Below are 21676 nucleotides of genomic sequence, written 5' to 3' on the forward strand. Positions count from 1 at the left end.
GGAATGCACAACTCCTGACCACTTACAGCATAGCCCGTGGTGCCCGTGTGGTGCCCCCATGCTGGGAAGGGACTTCACATTGATGCCAGAAGTTTCCCAATTTGCCAGCTCATGATGTCAAACAGCCATTCCAGGTGATTTTATACACATCCCACTCAATCCATTTACTTGTCATTCACCAAAGAATGCATGTGCGGCTGCAAGATGGACCTCCCACTAACCCCCCCCCCCCCTCCCAAAAAAAACATTATTTAAAGGGATCTATTATGTGTTGTTTTGATCTTGGATGTAGTAGCTGTGGATCTGGAATTACAGACAATGCTGGAGGCAATACTGTTAGCAAATTATGTTTTATTGAGCATTATGCCAACAATTTACAAGGTAGACTCAGCACGAGGCTCTACATGACACTATCTCTCTCCACGCCCTGTTGTCATGTGATCTTACATTACTGATTATATAAACTATATATTTACATAAACCCTTTACAATGGTAGTCATCCAATTTGCAGGTCAGGTTACTTTCACAAACCTCTGCCATTGCAAAGATGTGGAAGTACTGTTGAGTGTCTTTAGGGTGGTTGAGGCACCAAACTTAACAAGTAATGCTGCTGTATCCTCACAGGCCAGGATGTGATGACCTGTCCAGACAAAGGCTGCAGTTAGGGAGGGGGTGCTGTAGTTACAGTACGTCTGGACCTGGCAATGGTGCCCCAAGATGTAATGGAGGAGGATTCAGCAATGGTACTACCATTGAATATCAAGGGAAAATAGTTAGATTCTGCTTTGTTGGTGGTGGTCCTTGCTAGGCACTTGCATGGAACAAATGTTATTTGCCGCTTATGAGCCCAAGTCTGAGTGTTGTTGAGGTCTCGCTGCAGGTGGGTATGGACTACTTCAGCATCTGAGGGGTCTCAAATGGTACTGAACAATCATCAATGAACATCTCTATTCTGACCTTATGATGGAGGGAAGGTGATTGATGAAGGAACTGAAAATGCTTGGGCTTGGGAGACTACCTGGAGCAACTGCTGCATGTAATGACTGCAATGGCCTGGAGCTGAGATAATTAACTTTCAACAACCATAACTATCTTGCTTTGGGCTAGGTATGATTCCAATTAGTGGAGAGTTTTCCCCCAATTCCCATTGACTTCTATCAAAATCCTCTGTACCAGAACTCATATTCAACCTTGCTCTCTGGTAAGTGGTCATAAAAGCTACCCTTTCCCTCTAGCCTGGTTACAACAAATGAATGCTTGATGACTCATTATGTGCAGATTCCAACTCTATATTAGCCTTTAAAGCTACACAGGATGGCAGTATTTGAGCTAGTGGCAGGATTTCTTCAAGGGTTCTCTGACATTGGTCTCTTTCTTCTTTCTGTGGTTGGGCGGATGGGTATCTCAAAGCATAAATTCAGAAAGAGAAGGTTGAGCTGAGATTAAAGCAAGAGATCCATGGGGACATCATCTATGGTTACACATCATCCACATCAGGATTAGGGTGAGGTGGAGGTTGAGAAGGGGCATAACGCATTAACATCATCCTGAATATTCTCGGCAATATGGGATGCTTTGGGCTCCATCAGAGCTGCTCCGATGATATGGGGCACCATTTCCCAGTTAGGCTCAGTGAATGAACATCCTATTTGACTTCCTAATCACTCTGCTCCCTTAGTTCTCTGCTACTCCTGACATCCTGCAAGAGAAAGAGAAAAATGTTAGAGATTGCGTTGCAGTGTGTTTGGATGACATGCTTGCCTTGGATGAGGAGCTGGAGTATATGAAGGCAGCGAGAAGCAAGTGTGAGGCTGGCATTATAGGAGGGTCTGTGAGGAAGAGGTGGAATATTGGAATGCTAGGCCTGAGTCCTGACTTAGGGACTACCGTTGGCTAAGTGATGGGTATATCGTGCATTGAGCAGCCTGAGAGGTTGATGACACAGTCAGTAGGAGATATCCCCATTCATAGAATCATAGAATCCCTACAGTGCAGAAGGATGCCATTCAGCCCATCGAGTCTGCCCCGACCACAATCCCACCCAGGCCCTATTTCTGTAACCGTCATATTTATCCTGCTAATTCCCTGACTCTCAGGTCAATTTAGCATTGCCAATTAATCTAACCCACACATCTTTGGACTACGGGAGGAAACTGGAGCACCCAGAGGAAACCCACGCAGACACGGGGAGAATGTGCAGACTCCGCACAGACAGTGACTCAAGCCGAGAATCGAACCCTGGACTTTGGCGCTGTGAAGCAGCAGTGCTAACCACTGTGCCACTGTGCTGCCCATTCACTGACCTTGACCACCTGGCTGAGGTCTTTGACCTTCTTCAGGTACTGCTGTCTGGTTCTTGGGACAAGATTTGTTGCACTGACTTCCACTGCTTACCGGCATCCATTCCTTTTCAAGGGTTTGTCTTCTAGTCCTTCAGACACCCTGCAGAAACATGACCTCTCTCCACCACTAAGGCCTTCAACATTGCATTAGTGAATCGAGGAGCCTTCCCTCTTCGCTGGTGCTTCATTTTGCAGCTCCAACTTGCAGCCAATGTCGGTACAGACATTCAGCAGCAGCTTCCTTCCACTGAATGCAGCTCTCCTTTAAGAGGAGCAGACTGGTTGCACCACATAAGATCAATCATGCCACACAGGCCCTTGCTGAGCCCTCAGGCAGTCAACTGCAAGGGCCACACCTGGACCAACAGTACAATTGGCAAAATGAGGAAGAAGCATCAAATTTACATGCTGCCTCCCTCAAGGGGAAAAGGCATGAGTAGATCATGAATCATGACCTCTATGCTCAAAAAAGGTGAATTATTTCAGATGATTTCATAGAATCATAGAATCCCTACAGTACAGAATGAGGCCATTCAGCCAATCAAGTCTGCACCAATAACAATCCCACCCAGGCCCTATCCCCATATATTTACTCTGCTAATCCCCCTGACACTAAGGGGCAATCTGCTTGTGGTCTCTACTTTCCTGTCTACCTTATATCCTTTGACTCCCTTGTCAATCAAGATTTTTTCTAACTGCTGTCAAAATATTCAGTGAATCTGCCTCCATAGCTCTCTGTGGAAGAGAATTCCACAGATTAACAACCCTTCAAGAAAAAAACTTCTCCTAATCTCGATCTTAAATGGGAATCTTCTTAGTTTTGAACTGTGTTTCCTAGTTCTAGTTTCTCTCACAAGGGGAAACATCAAAGAACAAAGAACAAAGAAAATTACAGCACAGGCACAGGCCCTTCGGCCCTCCAAGATCCTTTCAGTATTTCTCCTGTCAAGGTCTGTCAGGATCTTGAATGTTTCAATAAGATCACCCCTCATTCTCCTAAACTTCACTGAATACACGCCCAACTTGTCCAATCTTTCCTCATGAGATAACTCACTCATCCCAAGAACCAGTCGAAAGAACCTTCTCTGAACTGCTTTTAATACAATTATATCCTTTCTTAAATCAGGGGACCAAAACTGCACACAGTGTTCCAGATGTGTCTTACCAATGCCATGTGCAACTGTTGCAAAACTTCCCTTTTATATTCCATTCCCTTTGCAATAAAAGACAACATCCTATTTGCCTTCCTAATCACTTTTTGTAATTCATATACCAGGACACACACTTTTCTCTGTACTGCAGAATTCTGCAATCTCTATTCATTTAAGTAATACACTGCATTTTACATCTTCCTGCCCAAATGGACAAGCTCACATCTTCCCACGTTATACTCTTGCCAAATGTTTGCCCATTCACTTATATCTGTCCCTTTGCAAACTTCTTATATCCTCCTCACAATTTATTTTCCTGCCTATCTCTGTGTGATCAACAAATTTAGCAACTATACATTCCATCCTTCCAAGTAATTGTAAATAGTTGAGGTCCCAGCCCTGATCCCTGTGGCACTCCACTGGTTACATCCTGACAACCCAAAAATGACTCATTTATCCCTACTCTCTGTTTTTTGTCAGCTAACTAATCCTCTGTCCATGTTAATATGTTACCCACTATACCACGAGCTCTTATTTTGTGTAGTAATCATTGATATGCACCTTGTCAAATGTCTTTTGGAAATCTAAGTACACCACACTGCAGATCCCCCCTTTATCCACATTTCTTTCAGGAAGCAACAAGCCCTCTAATAACTTAGTCAATAATGATTTCCCTTTCACAAAACCATGTTGATTCTGCCTGATTGGATGAAGATTTAAGTGCCCAACTATAATTTCCTTAATAATGGATTCTAACATTTTCCCTCTGACAGATATTAGGTTAACTGGCCTATAGCTTCCAGCTTTCTGACTCCCTCTTTTCTTGAACAGAGGAATCACGTTCACTGTTTCACAATCTGATGGGACCTTTCCAGTCATTTACACTGGGAATTGCCAAAGTGAAAACTATTAATGGAAATAAAAATGGGTGAGGTGTAAAACAAGTGGCTGATTTGCCATTACTGTTTTTTTTTTGGCATGGCAGTAACAGTTAAAATTATGCCTGATGCAGCAAATGCAGGAATGCACGATGCGTCAGCTTCATTGAAAATAAAAATGATATACTTTACCAAAACTGAAAAATGAGAACAAGAAAGCCCCTTTATCAGAACAACTAAAATAAAGAAGTGGAGAATAAAGGTCAAGAGTACAGACATGCTAACAACAAAATAGCAACTAGTGGAATAATCAGCCAATAAATAAAATGAAACTGGAAAGAGGTGGAAAATGGATGATGTACAAGTCTGTGAAAAGGCATTAGATAGACTTCAGTGTTGAATCAAGCAGCTTTATAAGGAAATATGATGCGACAGCAATGACAGAAACTGACAGAAAACTCTAGGAGGCAGCCAAGGTTCGAGGCTGTTAAATTCAATATTCAGGTGAGAGGGCTGCAAACCGTCAAGGAGGAATAAGAGGTACTGGGTGTAAATTTTTATGCATGTGCTGATAGCAGAGGAGCTCTGTCCTTTGTCATCAAGCCAAAGGCAATTCCCTATGATTTCCCAATGAAGGGCAAAGTTCCTGATCTTGAGCACATAGTCAAATAAATTGACATCCACTGTTGCTAAAGTTTAAACTGAACTTGATCAGAGCAGTGTAAGTACAGGATGTCAAAGAGCAAACAAATTAGAATGAGAGTGGGAACAGTAGATGGACATGGCAGGCCATAGGAAGGTCAAGCTCATGTTGTGGATGAAACAGAGCTTTTAGACAAACCATTCGTCCAAGCTGCACTGGGTCTCAGCGATATGGAGCAAACTGCACTCATACAGAAAACTAGATTGCAAGAAGTGTTTGTAAAGGACTGCTGACGAGGAATGTGTTTGAGACCTCGAGCATTGATATGGGAGGAAGAAAATTAATATATGTTACATCTGCTGTAAGGAAGGTTCTGCCAGGGCAAGAAACTCCACAGAGCAAAGGAGATCAGCTGAAGAAAAAAAAAACAAGGACACCCTTACCTTCAAACTCCTGAACCTTTCAAAAAGAGGGTCATGGAGCTGGTGGTCATTTACTCAGCTCTTGGCAAGGTTGGTGGCAGCTTGCCAGGTTCATTGACACTGTTGCCCTGGCACCTCTGTGGAGAAGCGTACGGGCATAGCTTTCTAATCCCTTTCTCTGTCTTTTAAATCCCAGAGAAGCAAAACTTACTCATTCTTAACTCCTACCCTCTTTTCCTACTGATCTTCCAGAGGAGGAGACGAGCAGGGTGTGGAACCTCATGGTGAGGACAAGCTGGGGAAAGGTCTCCCTTTGTTGTGCCTGACAGAGGTTGGGGAAGATGGAACACCTTACCAAGTAGTTTCATCCTGTCCTGTCTTCCCCTTCCCGAAGCTCTGCATTCTAACCATCCGCAAAAACAAAGGACATTTGCAAGTGACAGAAGCCTCTGTATACAGTTTTCAGACACTACCAAGCTCACCAATTCCTCATTTCTGCTTCAATAACCTGATGGCAGCAGTTGTGGCACCTCACTTATCTCAGTCCAATTACCCAGAGTGTAATAACAGTGCAAATCCAGGAAACCCGGAGCTGCCACACCCTTTGGTTTTCACTCTTTCAGATGCAGATAGAGGGGCTTCTCAGCAGATGGACTGCAGCAAGATTTGAAAAGCAGCAGGAAGCTTAATAGAGACATTTTTAAAGGACTTCCACCTGAATTTCCTTGTACAAAATAAGAATCATGTCCCTGTACACAAACAGAAACTATGTCAAAAAGATGAAAACACCCCAATCCATTCAGAACAGATGAAAAAAGATTAAAAAGGGCACAATCATAGAATCCTACAGTGCAGAAGGAGGCCATTCAGCCCATCGAGTCTGCAATGACCACAATCCTCTTCCCATAACACTATACATTTACCCTAGCTAGTCCCCCTGACACTAAGGGACAATTTAGCATGGCCAATCCACCTAACCTGCACATCCTTGGACTTTGGACATCAATATGATGTGCTGCATCTGAAATAGTGGGAATGGCTGTTAATGTTGGATCAGTAACTGCAGTGTGGCATTTTTATTGACCCCACGTGGGGCAATTCAGGTAAGCGTCTATGCCTTTCTCCACCACATTCAGCAACTTTCACTGTTTAACCTGGTGGCCCACTCTCATTTCCAGCCCTTTCCAGATCTCCGGTGAAGTTCTTTGGCTAATGACAGGGACCAGGACTCTGGCTCGGAAACCACTGGAGTAGGGCTGATGTGTGCTTTGTCTGCAGGGTCATGTTCGCAGCTGTTGGCACCGGGAGAGCTGATGCAGGCACTCTTCAAATCTCTGTGCTCTGAACCCAAACAATGTGGGCACCCGGTGAATTTGAAAGCTAATGAAATAATTCTACCCGTCTTGTGTTCAGCAAAACAATGCTCTCTGCACGTCAGTAAAAAGCGATGCTTTATTTAGCATTAATCCCAATCCATCTATCCACATGCCCACTGTAACCATTTAACAAATAGTTTTTGGCATGGTTCTGTTTGAGTTCAGTATAAATTCTCTTGACAGACCGTCATCCTGCACTGACACGACTGGATACTGGTAAGAGCTTTTACATCTGCGACCTAATCGTTCACTATCGTAAAATAACTAGAATTCAAATCTTTTAATGCAGCTAATTATTTTCTCTTGTCTTTGTGCCTGTCAACTATTGTACATTTTTCATTGAAGGGTTACTTGAGGAAGTAGGAGATATCCTGCAATTGTTATCTGGTAGGGTGACTATATGCAGTTAACTCAGATGTACAGATCTGGGACTGGGTATGTGTAGAGGGGACGAAATAGGTTGCGTTACTAACAAGAGGAAATTAAACAATAGTAATATATATAAGCTAAGATAAAAGTACTTATTTTTAACGTGGCATGGAAATTCAGTAAAATTAATAAGATTAAACAAATGAGACATGATCGCTGATTTTAACTGGGACTGGGTGCTGTGCGGGAACAGACGAAGGGGGACAGAAAACCATCCTGACTTCAAGCAGCATGAGGGTATTTCGCAGCTGGATCGCATCTACAGAGGAATTGCCCGATTCCTGCCCAGATTGAGTAGTCAAGCCTCCAGGATTGCCTTGCAAACTCCAGGAATTTAAGATTAATCTCCGGGATCCTGCTGCAAACGATTCAGGAGAAAATCGAGGCATCAGATAGATAGCACGCTTTTCATTTTTTGAACGTTTTCATTTATTAGTTATAAAAGTATTGGAGGGGGGGGGGGCAGTGAAAGGCTGTATCACCAACTGATAAAATGAATCCGATTGTGGGGGAGTCCAGAACTAGGGGTCATAGTTTTAGAACTGTGGTGAGGAGAAATTTCTTCACTCAGAGAATGGTGAATGTGTGGAATTCACTACCACAGAAAGTAGTTGAGGCCAAAACGTGTGATTTCAAGAAGAAATTAGATATAGCTATTGGGGTGAAAGGGATTAAGGGGTATGGGGTGGCAAGGGGGGATCAGGATATTGAATTTGATGATCAGCCATGATGAAAATGAATGGTGGAGCAGGCTCGAAGGGCCGAATGGCCTCCTCCTGCTTCTATTTTCCATGTTTCTGTGATTAGATAACATAATTAGTTTTTCTTCTTTTGAATTAGAATGGGAAGGCATTGCCATTGGAACGAGGAGATATGGGGGAGGGGGTGGTATGGGGGGTTGTGGGATGGTTCAAGGTAGAAGATCACATGAAGATCACCTTTAGAAATATACCCAACCAAAATTGGCAACCACCGTGCTCAAAACCAATCGAGAGTGACAGCTGGCTAGTGGGGATGAAAGGGGCAGGAGGCATTCACCAGGAACCCATATGAATGGCATTCAGCTACATGGTTTGAAGGGGCCTGATGGTCAGGACAGGGGAGCACCCATGCTGGAGTGGGGAAGTCCTCATCTTTTCCCTTCAGATGAGGAAGAGCAGATTCCATTCCTCCTGGCCCCACAAGGGAGCTAAAACAGAAGGGAAACCATTTATCTTTTTAGGACCTGCTGGAGCCAACTCTTCTTCCTTTTCAGTTGACCCAGCAGGGCACCCATAATGTATTTCTCCCACAGGCCTCAGTTACATTTGCAGGCAGGCCCGATAACATCATCAGAACTGGATCCAAATATTTATAGAAGGCTTTTATTGATGGCTGTCTCTCTCTTGCCTACTCAGATGAGAAGGTTATAATCCAAATTCATGGTAAAAGGGTGAGATTTTAGTGGGTGTTTCTCAAGGGAAGCATTTACGATCTGCTTGCTTACTGCTGGCAAGCAAGTTTTAAAACAGCCTTAGAGTTTAGAAACTAGTCTTTTAATGGTCTTATCTTAAAAGCTTAAACAGAATTTTTACTTTTAAGAATAAATTAGATCAATATTACAATAATAACAATAATGAATACCATGAGTAATAATATGGATATATGCGATTCATATATGTAAAGTGACTGATACCAGACTGATATCAGTCTGGAACTAACCAGGGCATTGTGATGGTTTAAATAAAGAATCACAGATACTCAGGAATGATTACATGGTAGGAATGAATCAACAAAGAGAGTGAAATAAAATACTGGAAATATGCAATTGATCACCCGAGAGAAAAAAGTTGCAATGAATTAAGGAATTTATGTAACATCATGGACAGTGAGAGAGATGTTTGAGGTAAATACCATGTGAATATGTTGCTGATTTCTAAATGCTTCAGTTTTTTAAATCATTTTGGATAACTTTAATGCAAAAACTATTGCCAATATATAAAGTAATTGCAGATGTTCATCTCTGACTGATAATATTGACATTGAAGGATTAACCACTGTGGTATTATTATTGGAATAGTATTGAGAAATAAACAGCAGCTTATTAATAAGATGTTTTTATAGATTATAGTTAGTTACACTATTACAGTACCTCTTGGAGTATTGTAAGCTGAGGATTATCCTTGTGGCTTTACACTGCTGACTGACTCTGTTACAAAATGGATCATTTGAAACACACCAAAAAAATTTTTCTCAGTAGCAGAGTCATGAGAGCTGAGAGCTCCTCTTGTTCTCACTGTTAACAAACTGCCTCTGTGATAGCAAGTGGCAGAAGCCATGAGGCAGAGTTGCATGCTGTATTACCTTCAGCACTTGGTTTGCTTGAGTTTTGGGGAGGGTTGAATTATGTGATTCACTTTGAGAGAAAGGATCAAATGGAATAGCTAATGTTTTAATTGTGGACCTTGACAGCAAGACTCACTCAACTGTCGTGTTCTGGCACTAGTTCTAGATCATCACGGGTATCCAGCAGCAGTGGTGCCACTCACTAAACTTATCAACCAATTAGGTTGAAGAATTCTCATAGTAACAAGCAGATTCATCTTATATTTTTTTTAAATAATTTTACAGATTGTGAAATAAAGATAGAACAATTCTCAGAGGGATTAGTGGGTGATGCGCGATTAAATCACTCGGGAGGCTAGATCGTACCCGGGAAATAAAGGCTTTTATTAGTAACAAGAATGGAGCATACTATATAACAATACAATCCCAGACTAAAGGGTCACCAGGCAGTGCAGTGACCTTTATACTCCCACAGGTAGGCGGAGCCAACTGGAGTGTACCACAGAACAATACCAACAGGTAGACCACCCCAACCCTAACCCCAACAGTGACAACAGTAACATCTGTACAAGTACCCATAGTGCTAACCATCTATGGTTCAGTACCCATAGTGGTAACCACCTATGGTTCACCACAGTGGGTAAATATGTAGGGATATGGGGGTAGGGCCTGGGTGGGATTGTGGTCGGTGCAGACTCGATGGGCCGAATGGCCTCTTTCTGTACTGTAGGGTTTCTATGATTTTATGATGATTCTAACAACAAGCGGGTTCTCATTCATTTCTTATAACTTTGCATAAAATGAAATAAAGATTGGATCATACATATGGGATTAAAGTAGAAGCTAAGCTATTAAACATCTTCTGAACTTGTAATTTAAAAAAATATTTTTTTTTATAATTGAAAGGAGAAATTTGGCATTCCGCAAATAAGTAAGTTGTTTTTCAGGGCCAGAGGAGTTGCTCAGGAGTAAATATGTCTGAGCATGCTTTTAAAAACCCAGAAATGATTTTTTTCTTTACATTGAGTGGAGTACAGAATAAAAGTGGAATTTCACATCAATTCAATGATTTCTAATTGATTTCCATCTGTAAGAACTTCAACAAGAGCCTATGGAGGAGCAGGAAATCAATGACAGAAACCTTTGGATTTCTGTATTTGCCAGCACATAACCGCATGCCAGAAGTTGTCAGTTTCACAGAATAATAATGGAGGACATTGACTGATGTGCTCTCATTACAACCATGAAACCAGGCCATTGCAATCTGTTTCAATAGTTATCAGACAAATGTAATCAGTTTATTCCTTCCTGTCTCTTCTCTTTGGCAGAAACACATATAATCCCAGCAAAAATGGCATCCGAACAAAACCCAACTCCCAAGCAACATCCCACCTCCACAGTTGCCCATAAGGTTGGTCCATTCCTTTCTTCTTTCACATCCACCTATCGATCCATAAGTGTTATGCCTGCCCTGTTTAAACAAGGACAACTGGATGATAAGCTCAACTATATGCTTTCCACGCTAAAAAATATTTGAATTGGTTTTTCCATTCTTATTCAAAATAATGAAACGATTAACCTGAATCACACTTTATTGCACTGTTTCAGATTACCCTGTATGAGCAAGAAAATTTCCAGGGTCGCTTCCATGAAGTGAGTGGCCCTTGTCCCAACTTGAAAGAGACTGGATTGGGAAAAGTTGGCTCCCTTGTGGTGCACACTGGACCGTAAGTATTACATTGAATTGTGTCAACTTTACAGCACAGAAACCGGCCATTTGACCCAACTGGTTGGAGTTATGCTTCGTTGGAAGGATTGCAGGAAAGTCTGTAGAGTTTGTGGTCAAATAAATAAATATATTAGATAACTATGAATCAGATGTGCCATGCAAGGGTAGCTAAGGGCAAATTGGTGGGCTGCATTGGATTAAAATATCTCTTACTTCATATATAGTTACTTCATATATGAAAGAACAAAAGGGAAGGCACAGAACTTGAATGTTGTTGAAAAGAGACATGTTGCTGAAGCTTTTCATCGTGCACTCATCAGGACAGTTGCAAGAATGCCAAAGTTTAAACAATCACAACAATTTATATGACAGGAGTAAAGGATGCTGACTGGCTGGCAAGTTGACTTTGGCTGAAGCATTGTAATGGGGAAACTATAGGCTTCTCAACTTTGTCCTGATGAGTACAAGGTGAAAAGTAACATTCTCTCTTTCCAACCATATTCATGTTATGTACTAACAAGTGACAATTATAGCATTAAAAAGGAAGCACTGGTGATAGGATTGAAGAGGTGAAAGGTTAAATGACAAAATGCGTGATGATGATGATAATGATGATGATGATGCAAGGCAAAAATGGATGACAATGGGACAAGTTAAAGAATCAAAAGATGTAGCTGGAGGAAGTATAAATGGAAAAAGCAGAACCATTAACAACAGCTGCTGTACAAAAACAAAAAAACACACAAAAACATAGAAAAGAATTGGAGGTTATGTTCTGAAATTGTTGAACTCAATGTTGCATCCACAAGGCTGTAAAGCTCCTCATCAAAAAATGAGGTACTGTCCCTTAAGCTTATGTTGATCTTCAGAGACCTTCTGATCTCTACAGACAGGTCAGAATGGGAATGGAGCAGAGAATTAAAACAACAAGCAACTGGGAAACTCAGGATTACACTTGCAGGCTGAATAGGCGTGTTCTGCAAAGTGGTGACCCAATCTTCTTCTGGTCTTCCCAGTGGGGATGAGGCCACAATGTGGGCAGTGCAGACAGCAAAATAAATGAAACAAAGTACAAGTAAACGGTCAGGAATGTTGCATAATGTGTCCAGTGAGAAGGGAGGAGGTAGAAGGGCATGAGAGTGAAGGATGTTTGTCCTCCATCATCATACTGGAGGTGATGGAAAGAGCAGAGGATGATCCATTGAATGTGGAGTGTGATGGGGTGGAAGGTGACGACAAGCAGATTCATATTATGGCTCTTGGAGGGAATTGGAGCAGTGACTGCAGAAGTGCAGCAAATTCAATGAAGGTCCCATCAACCACATTGTGGATGGATTCCTCAGTTGAGGTAAAAGGGAAACATATCAGAAGCACTGTTGTGGGAAGTTGCATCACCAGAACAGATGCAAAAGAGACCGAGAAACTGGCAGAATGTATAGCGATCGTACAAGAAGTGCACTGTAAGGAAGGATGGTCGAGGTAGCTGTAGGAGTCAGTGGGTTTATAGCGGACATTGGTCGACAACCTATCCCCAGAAATGGAGAGACATCAAGGAAGGAAGGGAGGGAGTCAGAAATGGACTGTGCAAAGGTGACCGAATGGTGGAAGTTAGAAGTAAAGTTGAAGATATTTTTTAGTTCAGAACAAGAGGAAACCACACGGATACAGTCCCCTCGGACTGAACTGTACGTCAGACTGTTCAAAATATATGGACAGAGATGGAAATTCCCGAGCTAGGTATAACTCAATATCTGAATAACTGTATGAATATTATAGAGAAAACTACCCAAGACAGAAATATGGGGGAATCAGAAGACTCACGGTGGAAAGATAGCTGTAAACAATAAACATCAATGAAAGGAGTGAGACTGAATGGAAAAAGCTTTAAAAATGAAAACAGGTGAAAAGCCAGTGAGAGAAAACATAGGACCTTAAACACAGATGCCAGGAAGAAGACTTTGACAAAGGCTTTTATTAAATCTCTGGATGTCACAGTTCATTAACCCTAGCATGGTATCAAATTCCCAGACACCAATTCCAGAGAGTAATTGGGAGCAGGTCTCCAATCCACTTTCTTAGCACGTGTTTGGAAAGTAAAGAGACTCAAAAGAGCAGTATCGGAGAATGTTCTCTCAAAAAGAGGCATGTGTAAAATTCCTTTGGGTTCAGTGGGTAGGTAGGCTGCCGAGTGAAGTAATTATGTCACTACTGAGGCATACAGACCAGGAAGGTCGCTGTGCAGTATTAATCTAGGTACGTCAAATGGCTTACGTGTCAAGGACCTGATCTAGTGACCACTTCTGGAAAGGAGAGGAGAAACTTTGAAGCAAAAGAAAATTTGCACTGATCTCATAGACATGAGAACAAAATGTCAACTTTTCACATTTAAGAAAATTCAAGTATAATGCTGGAAATACATAGTATTTGACAGCAGCCTCCTCTCCAGATGCTTGCTCATCTGCCACGTAGATTTGTAGACCTTTCTGTTTCTATATCAGATTTTGAGCATTTAATGGTTTTTGTGTTTTATTTCTAGAAATAAAAGCTTAGAATTGATGATGATAATAATAATGAATGCTGAACATGTTCATATGACATTGCTGTTTCCATTATTTTCATCTCAAGTGTGTGGATAATAGGGAGCTCAAACCTGAAGATTAGCCTTGAAGGAATTCCTGAATTGAATTAAAACATTTTTTTGCTCAGAGGGTGGTGATGGTCTAGAATGCACTGCCTGGGAGGGCGGTGGAGGCGGGATGCCTCACATCCTTTAAAAAAAATACCTGGATGAGTACTTGGCACGCCATAACATTCAAGGCCATGGGCCAAGCGCTGGCAAGTGGGATTAGGTGGGCAGGTCATTGCATTTCATGCGTCGGTGCAGAGTGAGATGGGCCAAAGGGCCTCTTATGCACAGTAGGATTCTGTGACCCCGAAGTTGGTAGTTACAGTACTGGACCACAGCTGAGTACACTTTATTGTTACAAGGGGGATAGAACCCATTGACACCAATTCTGCTTTGTTTTATTTTCAGATGGGTTGGCTACGAGCAGGCAGGCTGCAAGGGTGAACAATTTGTATTTGAGAAAGGAGAATATCCCCGCTGGGATACTTGGACAAACAGCCGCAAGAGTGATAATCTTGCTTCCTTCAAACCTGTGAAACTGGTATGTTGGTATTGATTGCAGAGTATGCATGATGTGGCGCTCGGTCTTATAGATAAGGAAACTAACAGATTCAACCTGTCTGAGCTCAGTTAGCTGATCTCAGCCGAGGCAATGACTGAGCTGCTGCAATTGTCCAGCTCTGGCCCAGGGAGGAGCAAAATCAGAATGGGGAGGTGGGAGTTGATTCTAATTAATTCCCTGATCCAAGATCATAGAGTCATGGAGTCATAGAGTCATAGAGGTTTACAGCATGGAAACAGGCCCTTCGGCCCAACTTGTCTGCGCCGCCCTTTTTTTTAAACCACCCTGAAGCTAGTCCCAATTGATAGAGGGATTTCCACAAATGTACATCAGTGATGTACATATGTGGAGATCGGGTGTATCAGACAGACATTTGAAGGTTGATCAATGTGTTGATATGTACCAAAACTCATGAAAGAAGCACGGTGGCTCAAATGAAACCAAATCTGATTTAGGAAATGTACCTCAGCATAGGGAGTGACGGAAATCTTTCTAAAAATATGAAACTTAGGAAACCTGAAGGTTACATTCCTCCATAGTATGCCAGGGGCGGCATGGTGGCATTGCTGCCTCACAGCAACAGGGACCCGGGTTCAATTCCGGCCTTGGGCCACTGTCTGTGTGGAGTTTGCACGTTCTCCCCGTGTCTGCGTGGGTTTCCTCCAGGTGCTCTGGTTTCCTCCCAAGATGTGCGGGTTAAGTTGATTGGCCACGGAAAATTGCCCCTCTGTGTCAGGGAGACTAGCAGGGTAGATATTTGGGGATTGGGTCTGGGAGGATTGTGATCGGTGCAGACTCGATGGGCCAAATGACTTCCTTCTGCACTGTAGGGATTCTAACTTCTAACTTCTAACATAAGCAATGGTAATGATCTTGATGTGATTGCAATTAGAAGGAAAGTATTGGTGATCCCTTATAGTGCAGGAGTTAGAGCAACTTCCAATGGGTCAGATTCCAAAATGGCCAATATCTTAAATGTTGTGCCACAGTGTGGAGATGTTGTTCTCTATTTCACGGGGTAACAATTAGTGTGTGTATCCTGCAGTTATTCCTTTAATCTATTGAGATTCTGTTATTGGCCACCAGACAAAACTGCCTTCGTTCAGGACTTCTCCAGTGGAAGAACATATGAATTGGGAGCAAGAGTAGGCCACTCAGCCCCTCAAGTCTGCTGCGCCATTCAGTAAGATCATAGTGATCTGACTGTAACCTCCACTCCACATTCCTGCATACCTCTGATAACTTTTCACCCCCTTTATTAATCAAGAATCTTTCTAGCTCTGCCCTAAAAATATTCAAAGACCCTGCTTACACTGCCTCTTGAGGAAGAGAGTTCATGACTCAGAGAAAAAAATTCTCCTAATTTCAGTCTTAAATGAGGGATCCATTACCCCAAATTCTAGATTGTCCCACAAGAGGAAACATCCTCTCCACATCCACTCTGTCAAGACCCCTCTGGGTCTTAAAGGTTTCAATCAAGTCACCTCTTACTCTTCTAAGCTCCATAACCTGTCCAATTTTTTCTCAAAAGACAACCTGCCCATTCCTGGTAAGTCAAGTAAACCTCTGAACTGCATTTACATCCTTATTTAAATAAGTGTACTAATACTGTATACAATACTCCAGATGTGGCCTCACCAGTGCCCTGTACAACTGAAGCATAACCTTATTCTATTAGCTTTCCTAATTACTTGCCATACCTGCATACTAGCCACATCCTCGCATATATATTTCAGTTTCAAGCCTCTCAGCTACTTGCTACTCTGCTGTACTGTGCAGACAGCACACTACGCTGTGATGCAGCACTGTCAGATAGAAGGGGAGAAAAACAGGGAAGAAGTTTAAAGTAAAAATCAAAAGGTGGTCACTGAAAGATCTGTTTTTAATGATTCCTGTTCTGAAATGAACTTAACCTTTGTGTCATTACATCTACAGGATGGACAAGAACACAAGATCGTACTTTTTGAAAACCCTAATTTTACTGGAAAGAAAATTGAAATTATAGATGACGATGTACCAAGTTTCCACGCTCATGGATACCAGGAAAAAGTCTCATCCATTCGTGTTCTGAACGGAACGTGAGTACTGGGAATGGACTGCTAGAAAAACTATTGTATTAGCATCTTTTGACTCCACTTATTGTCAGCAATTTTCCAATAATGCACTTAAATGCCAAAATCTTCTCTCATTATGTGGTAATATTGCTGTTAGAAACACCCCCCAAAAAATCACTCCTTATCATTGTGATGTAACTGGGTTTAAATGGCGTATTAAGTCATAATCCGGATGGTCCTGAAATTTTAATTTTAGACTTGCACGAAGCCAATTTTTTCCATTCTGATAAACATCCACAAATTTAAAATAACAAAATATATCATAAAGTTTGTTTATGATATCTCAGCCTCAAATGTGTAAATCCGATCATTTATCTTGCTGTCTGCAAAGTTTTGTTAAAATTTATGGATAATCAGTGCATTTTACTTCCTGACTTGCTGTCCGTGCTATACTTCAATACATCTGGAGATCCCCTTGACTTGGCCCTATATTCAAGCTAACATTAGGAGAGGTGAATTCCATGCAACAGAGATTGTTAGATCTTTGTTGGAACATCTTCAAGGTCAACAGTGAGTGCCAGTGCAGACTTGGTGGGCTGAAAAGCCTCTTTTTTCACTGCAGGGATTCTATGAAGAACACACACAATGATACATAGGCTATGGGAAGCTACAATTGGTAAGATCAGTAGTAGGTAGACTAATCCTCAATTTCCTACAATCTCGCATGACAATGACTTGATTATTATACCCTTGGCTCCAGGCATTAGTAACCTTCTATGACCTTTACCCTTAGTTTACATTAATTTCATTGGCTCAGCATTTCAGACACTTGTAGACAGCTACACAGTCTTCACTAATAAGCTGCCTGTTTAAGTATATTTAGGAAAACAAGTTAAAGCTATGATTCCACGAAAGTGATTCTAGAAACCAGAAAGTGAGAATTAAACAAAGAACAAACAATTGTATTTATGAGCTTGAAGGTCTGGGTTGATTGGACATATTCCAGATGCTTATAGTTTGAGCAGTATTCCCCAGACTCTTTAAGTTTAAAGTTTATTTATTAGTGTCACAAGTAGGCTTACATTAACACTGCAATGAAGTTACTGTGAAAATCCCTTAGTCGCCACACTCCGGTGCCTGTTCAGATACACTGAGGGAGAATTTAGCATCGCCAATGCACCTAACCAGCACATCTTTTGGACTGTGGGACGAAACCGGAGCACCTGGAGGAAACCTACGCAGACACGGGGAGAACATGCAGACTCCACACAGACAGTGACCCAAGCCAGGAATCGAATCTGGATCCCTGGCGCTGTGAGGCAGCAGTGCTAACCACTGTGCCACCTTGCCACTCCAATGCAATCCTCTGTATAAGAGGGACCCTAAATACAATCTTAAATTACCATGGCCTCCCTAACCCAGCTCTGATAACACATCACTGACAATGCCAACCCAATCGCCACTGTCTGCATTTTTACATTCACCTGGAATTCCCACATGGGGTCTTCTGTTAGATTAGCCGAATCTCGAGAGAAATAGTGTAAATGACCATTTATGCCATTCCTCGGGGCTTCCACTTAAGTTACTGAGAGAGATTGGAGAGCCCCGTGGAAATTTTTCCCCAATTCCTTTCTATATGTTAATTTTTTAAAAATACTTTTGTTTCCTCATGTTTTTCATTTTTCTTTTCCTTCCAAAAAGACAAATTAAAAGAAAGAAATTGTATTTATATAACATTTTTCTTGACTTCTCAAAGTATTTTAAAGTAATGAAATAATCTTTTAGGTGTCACAGTAGAAAGTGCATCAGACAAGTTTGTATACAGCTAGTTCCCACAAACAGCATATTGATGGTTCGGGAGTCCTCTATAAGAGGAAGGTGGAATTTTCCTGTTCTGCCCGCCATGGGAATTATAGCGGGTGGGACAAGACCATGCAAAAGTCCATTGACCTTGTGTGGGACTTTCCAGTCTTGGGGTGAACGCAGATGGAAAATCCCGCCTAAGGTTTCAATTTAACATTTCATCCAAAATACAGACCCTGCAACAGTGTAGCCTAAATAATGATTGGGGCTCACAATTTTCTGAAACCAAGTAACAGTGCTACTACTGAGCCATGGCTGACACTTCACTTACACCTTAGATCCATTGGTGAAATCAATAGTACAGTCTATAGATATCCTTCTAAAAGGTTCCAAAAACATTCTGTGCTTTGGTTGACCTGAACATTGGTGTACTTGGCATTTTTCGAATCAACAAATCTTTATATGAAGTATTTTGACCTGTGTGGAAAGAGTGATTTACAATATTTTCAATTATCTTTCACCCAACTGACTGTTTTTCATGTCTAACTATGAAAGTGAATACCAACTGGGTGTTCAACAATTCAATCCATCCTATTCTCACTTGATGTCCATGCACACACTCATGTTCAGCAAGACTTACTGAAAGGTGATCAAGATGTTGCCTTGATGTCTTTTCCTCATTGAGGGCTGTGGGACCAACTGTAGCAGCTCCACCACTATCCCTGCTGGGATCAATTAGCTCAGCACTGCTAGAGGGTTGGATGTCTTTTCTTTGGATTTCCTTGGCAGGAGAGGATGAGATTTGTGGTGTTCCTCATTCAGTGACTCACGTTTTTGTCTTTCTTCCAGATGGGTTGGATACCAGTACCCAGGCTACAGAGGCTACCAGTACCTGCTTGAGAAGAGAGAGTACAAGGATGTAAATGAATTTGGAGCCCAGCAGCCTCAGATCCAGTCTGTCAGACGTATTAGGGATATGCAGTGGCACCAGAGGGGAATCTTTCATCCCACTATCTGAAAAATTCCTCTGCTCCTAAGCTGCTTGCCATCAATTTCTCACTGATTTGCTGCTAAATGCCTAACCACAGGTTAAATGAATGCCTTCCCACAGTATTCTGTATGAATACAACAGCTGAGCCAATTCAATAAAATCCCGCACTTCAAACTCACCTTCTTTATCCTGTGTTTTCCTTTTTGTAAATGTCTGTGGATCAAACACTCTGATGTTCCCTGTAGTAGAATACAATGGGTAGGATGCCTGACTGAAAGTGATCTGCACATAGTGAACAAAGTTCAGCTAAGTCTTTGTAGGGGAGGGGGAAAATTATGAAAATGTGGTTAGCACATTTAGAGAAGGGGGTCACACCACTGATTAATATAGACCATGCAGAGAGGGAATGGATGTCTGCCAGATAGTCTAGGAGGACCAGGCAGGTAGAGGGGGACCCCTGAGTCTATCTCACTCACTAACTGGTTTTCCATTTAGATTCTGGTGAGAGTGATGGTTCCACAAAGAAGTGTATCAAGAGCCAAATCCATGGCATCATGGGTGGCTCAGCTGCACAGGTGGAGAATGAGAAGAACGGAAGAGCAAAAGCAGTTGTAGATTCGATAGTTATGGGAACAGACAGGCGTTTCTGTAGTCATAAACATGATTTCAGGATCGTATGTGTCCAGGGTCAGGGATGTAACCAAGCAGCTAGGGTGAACAGCGGTGAACAGACGTCATGGTCCACATTGGTACCAAGGACATAGGTAGAAAGAGGGATGAGGTCCTAAAGCAGATTTCAGGGAGCAAGGAAAGAGATTAAGGGCAGCAGCTCTAAGGCAGTGATCTCAGGATTATTCCAGGTACCATGTGCCAGTGACTATAGAAACAGGAGGATTGATCGAATGAAAGCATGGCTGGAGAAATGGTGTAGGAGAGAGGGTTTTAGATTCCTGTGGCACTGAGACCAGTTCTGGGGTAGGTGGGACCTATACAAGGAGGATGAGTTCCACCTTATCGGGACGAGAACTAATACCATTCTGGGGAGATTTGCTAGGCAAAGGTTTAAACTATTGTGTCACGCGGAGGGGAACCAGAGAGGGAATTCAAATAGGAGAAAAACAAAACTGATAATGGGAAGTACAAAAGTATTAAGCAAAAGTAGTAAGGGCGACACAATAGCACAGTGGTTAGCACTGCTGCCTCACAGCCCCAGGGATCCTGGTTCAATTCCAGCCTCGGGTGACTGTCTGTGTGGAGTTTACACATTCTCCCAGTGTCTGCGTGGGTTTCCTCAGAGTGCTCCAGTTTCTTCCCACAGTCCAAAGATGCGCAGGCTAAATTTGACTCTTGTCCCAAGATGTGTAGGTTAGATGGATTAGCCATAGGAAGTGTGAGGGGTTACAGGGATAGGGCAGCGGAGAGGGCCTAGGTAAGAGTTGGTGCAGCCTTGATGGGCTGAATGGCCTCCTTCAGCAATGCAGGGATTCTTTCAAAAGTGGAAGGCAGCAGAAACAAAGACCAGCATTAAATAGAGTCAAAATATGGAATAATGTTAAAATGGCAGAGTTAAAGGTACTCTATGCAGCATTTGCAACAAGGCAGATGAATTAAACGGTATGAATAGAAGTAAACAGTATGTTATAATTATCATTACAGAGATGTGGCTGCATGGTGACCAAGGCTGGGAACTAAATAAAGTTTAAAGTTTAATTATTAGTGTCACAAGTAGGCTTACATTAACAATTCAATGAAGTTACTGTGAAAATCCCCAAGTCACCATACTCTGGCACCTGTTCGGGTACACTAAGGGAGAATTTAGCTTGGCCAATGCATCTAACCAGCATGTCTTTCGGACTGTGGGAGAAAACCGGAGCACCCAGAGGAAACCCACGCAGACACGGGGAGAACGTGCAGACTCTACACAGACAGTGACCCAAGCCGAGAATCGAACCAGGGTCCCTAGCGCTGTGGGGCAGTAGTGCTAACCATCAAGGATATTCAACATTTAGGGAAGACAGGCTAAAAGGAAAAGGAGGTGGTGTACTTCTGATAATAAGGGATGAGATCAGTTCATTAGTGAGAGAGGATCTTAGATTGGAAGAACAAGATGTGGAATCTGTTTGGGTGGAGCTAAGCAACAGCAAGGGGCAACACACACTCATAGGAATTGTTTATAGCGATGATGTATAAATCAGGAAATTAGAAGTGCATGTAAGAAGGGCAATTCAGCAATCATGGGAGACTTCAATTCAAATATAGAGTGGGTAAAGCTAATGAGCACTCGTGCTGTTGAGGACAAATTGCTGGAATGTATATGAGATGGTTCTCTAGAACAGTGTGTTGA

At 42.2% G+C, this 21676-nt stretch overlaps 1 protein-coding gene across 2 annotated transcripts; it reads left to right on the forward strand.

Moving 5' to 3' along the window:
- Positions 1-6457: 6457 nt before the first annotated feature.
- On the forward strand, positions 6458-19509 carry LOC144502937 (beta-crystallin B2-like). 2 transcript variants are annotated; one of them, XM_078227365.1, is made up of 6 exons: positions 6458-6540; positions 10896-10978; positions 11176-11294; positions 14331-14463; positions 16420-16562; positions 19191-19494. In XM_078227365.1, the coding sequence occupies exons 2-6, from the start codon at positions 10919-10921 to the stop codon at positions 19357-19359; spliced, it is 624 nt and encodes a 207-aa protein (XP_078083491.1). In that variant the 5' UTR covers positions 6458-6540; positions 10896-10918; the 3' UTR covers positions 19360-19494. The 2 variants fall into 2 exon arrangements, with proteins under 2 accessions (XP_078083491.1, XP_078083490.1); XM_078227364.1 differs by lacking the exon at positions 6458-6540 and adding an exon at positions 6743-7029 and having other exon boundaries at positions 19191-19509.
- Positions 19510-21676: the final 2167 nt, after the last annotated feature.

This window comes from Mustelus asterias, chromosome 13 (genome assembly GCF_964213995.1).
Source record: "Mustelus asterias chromosome 13, sMusAst1.hap1.1, whole genome shotgun sequence".
Taxonomy (NCBI): Eukaryota; Metazoa; Chordata; class Chondrichthyes; order Carcharhiniformes; family Triakidae; genus Mustelus; species Mustelus asterias.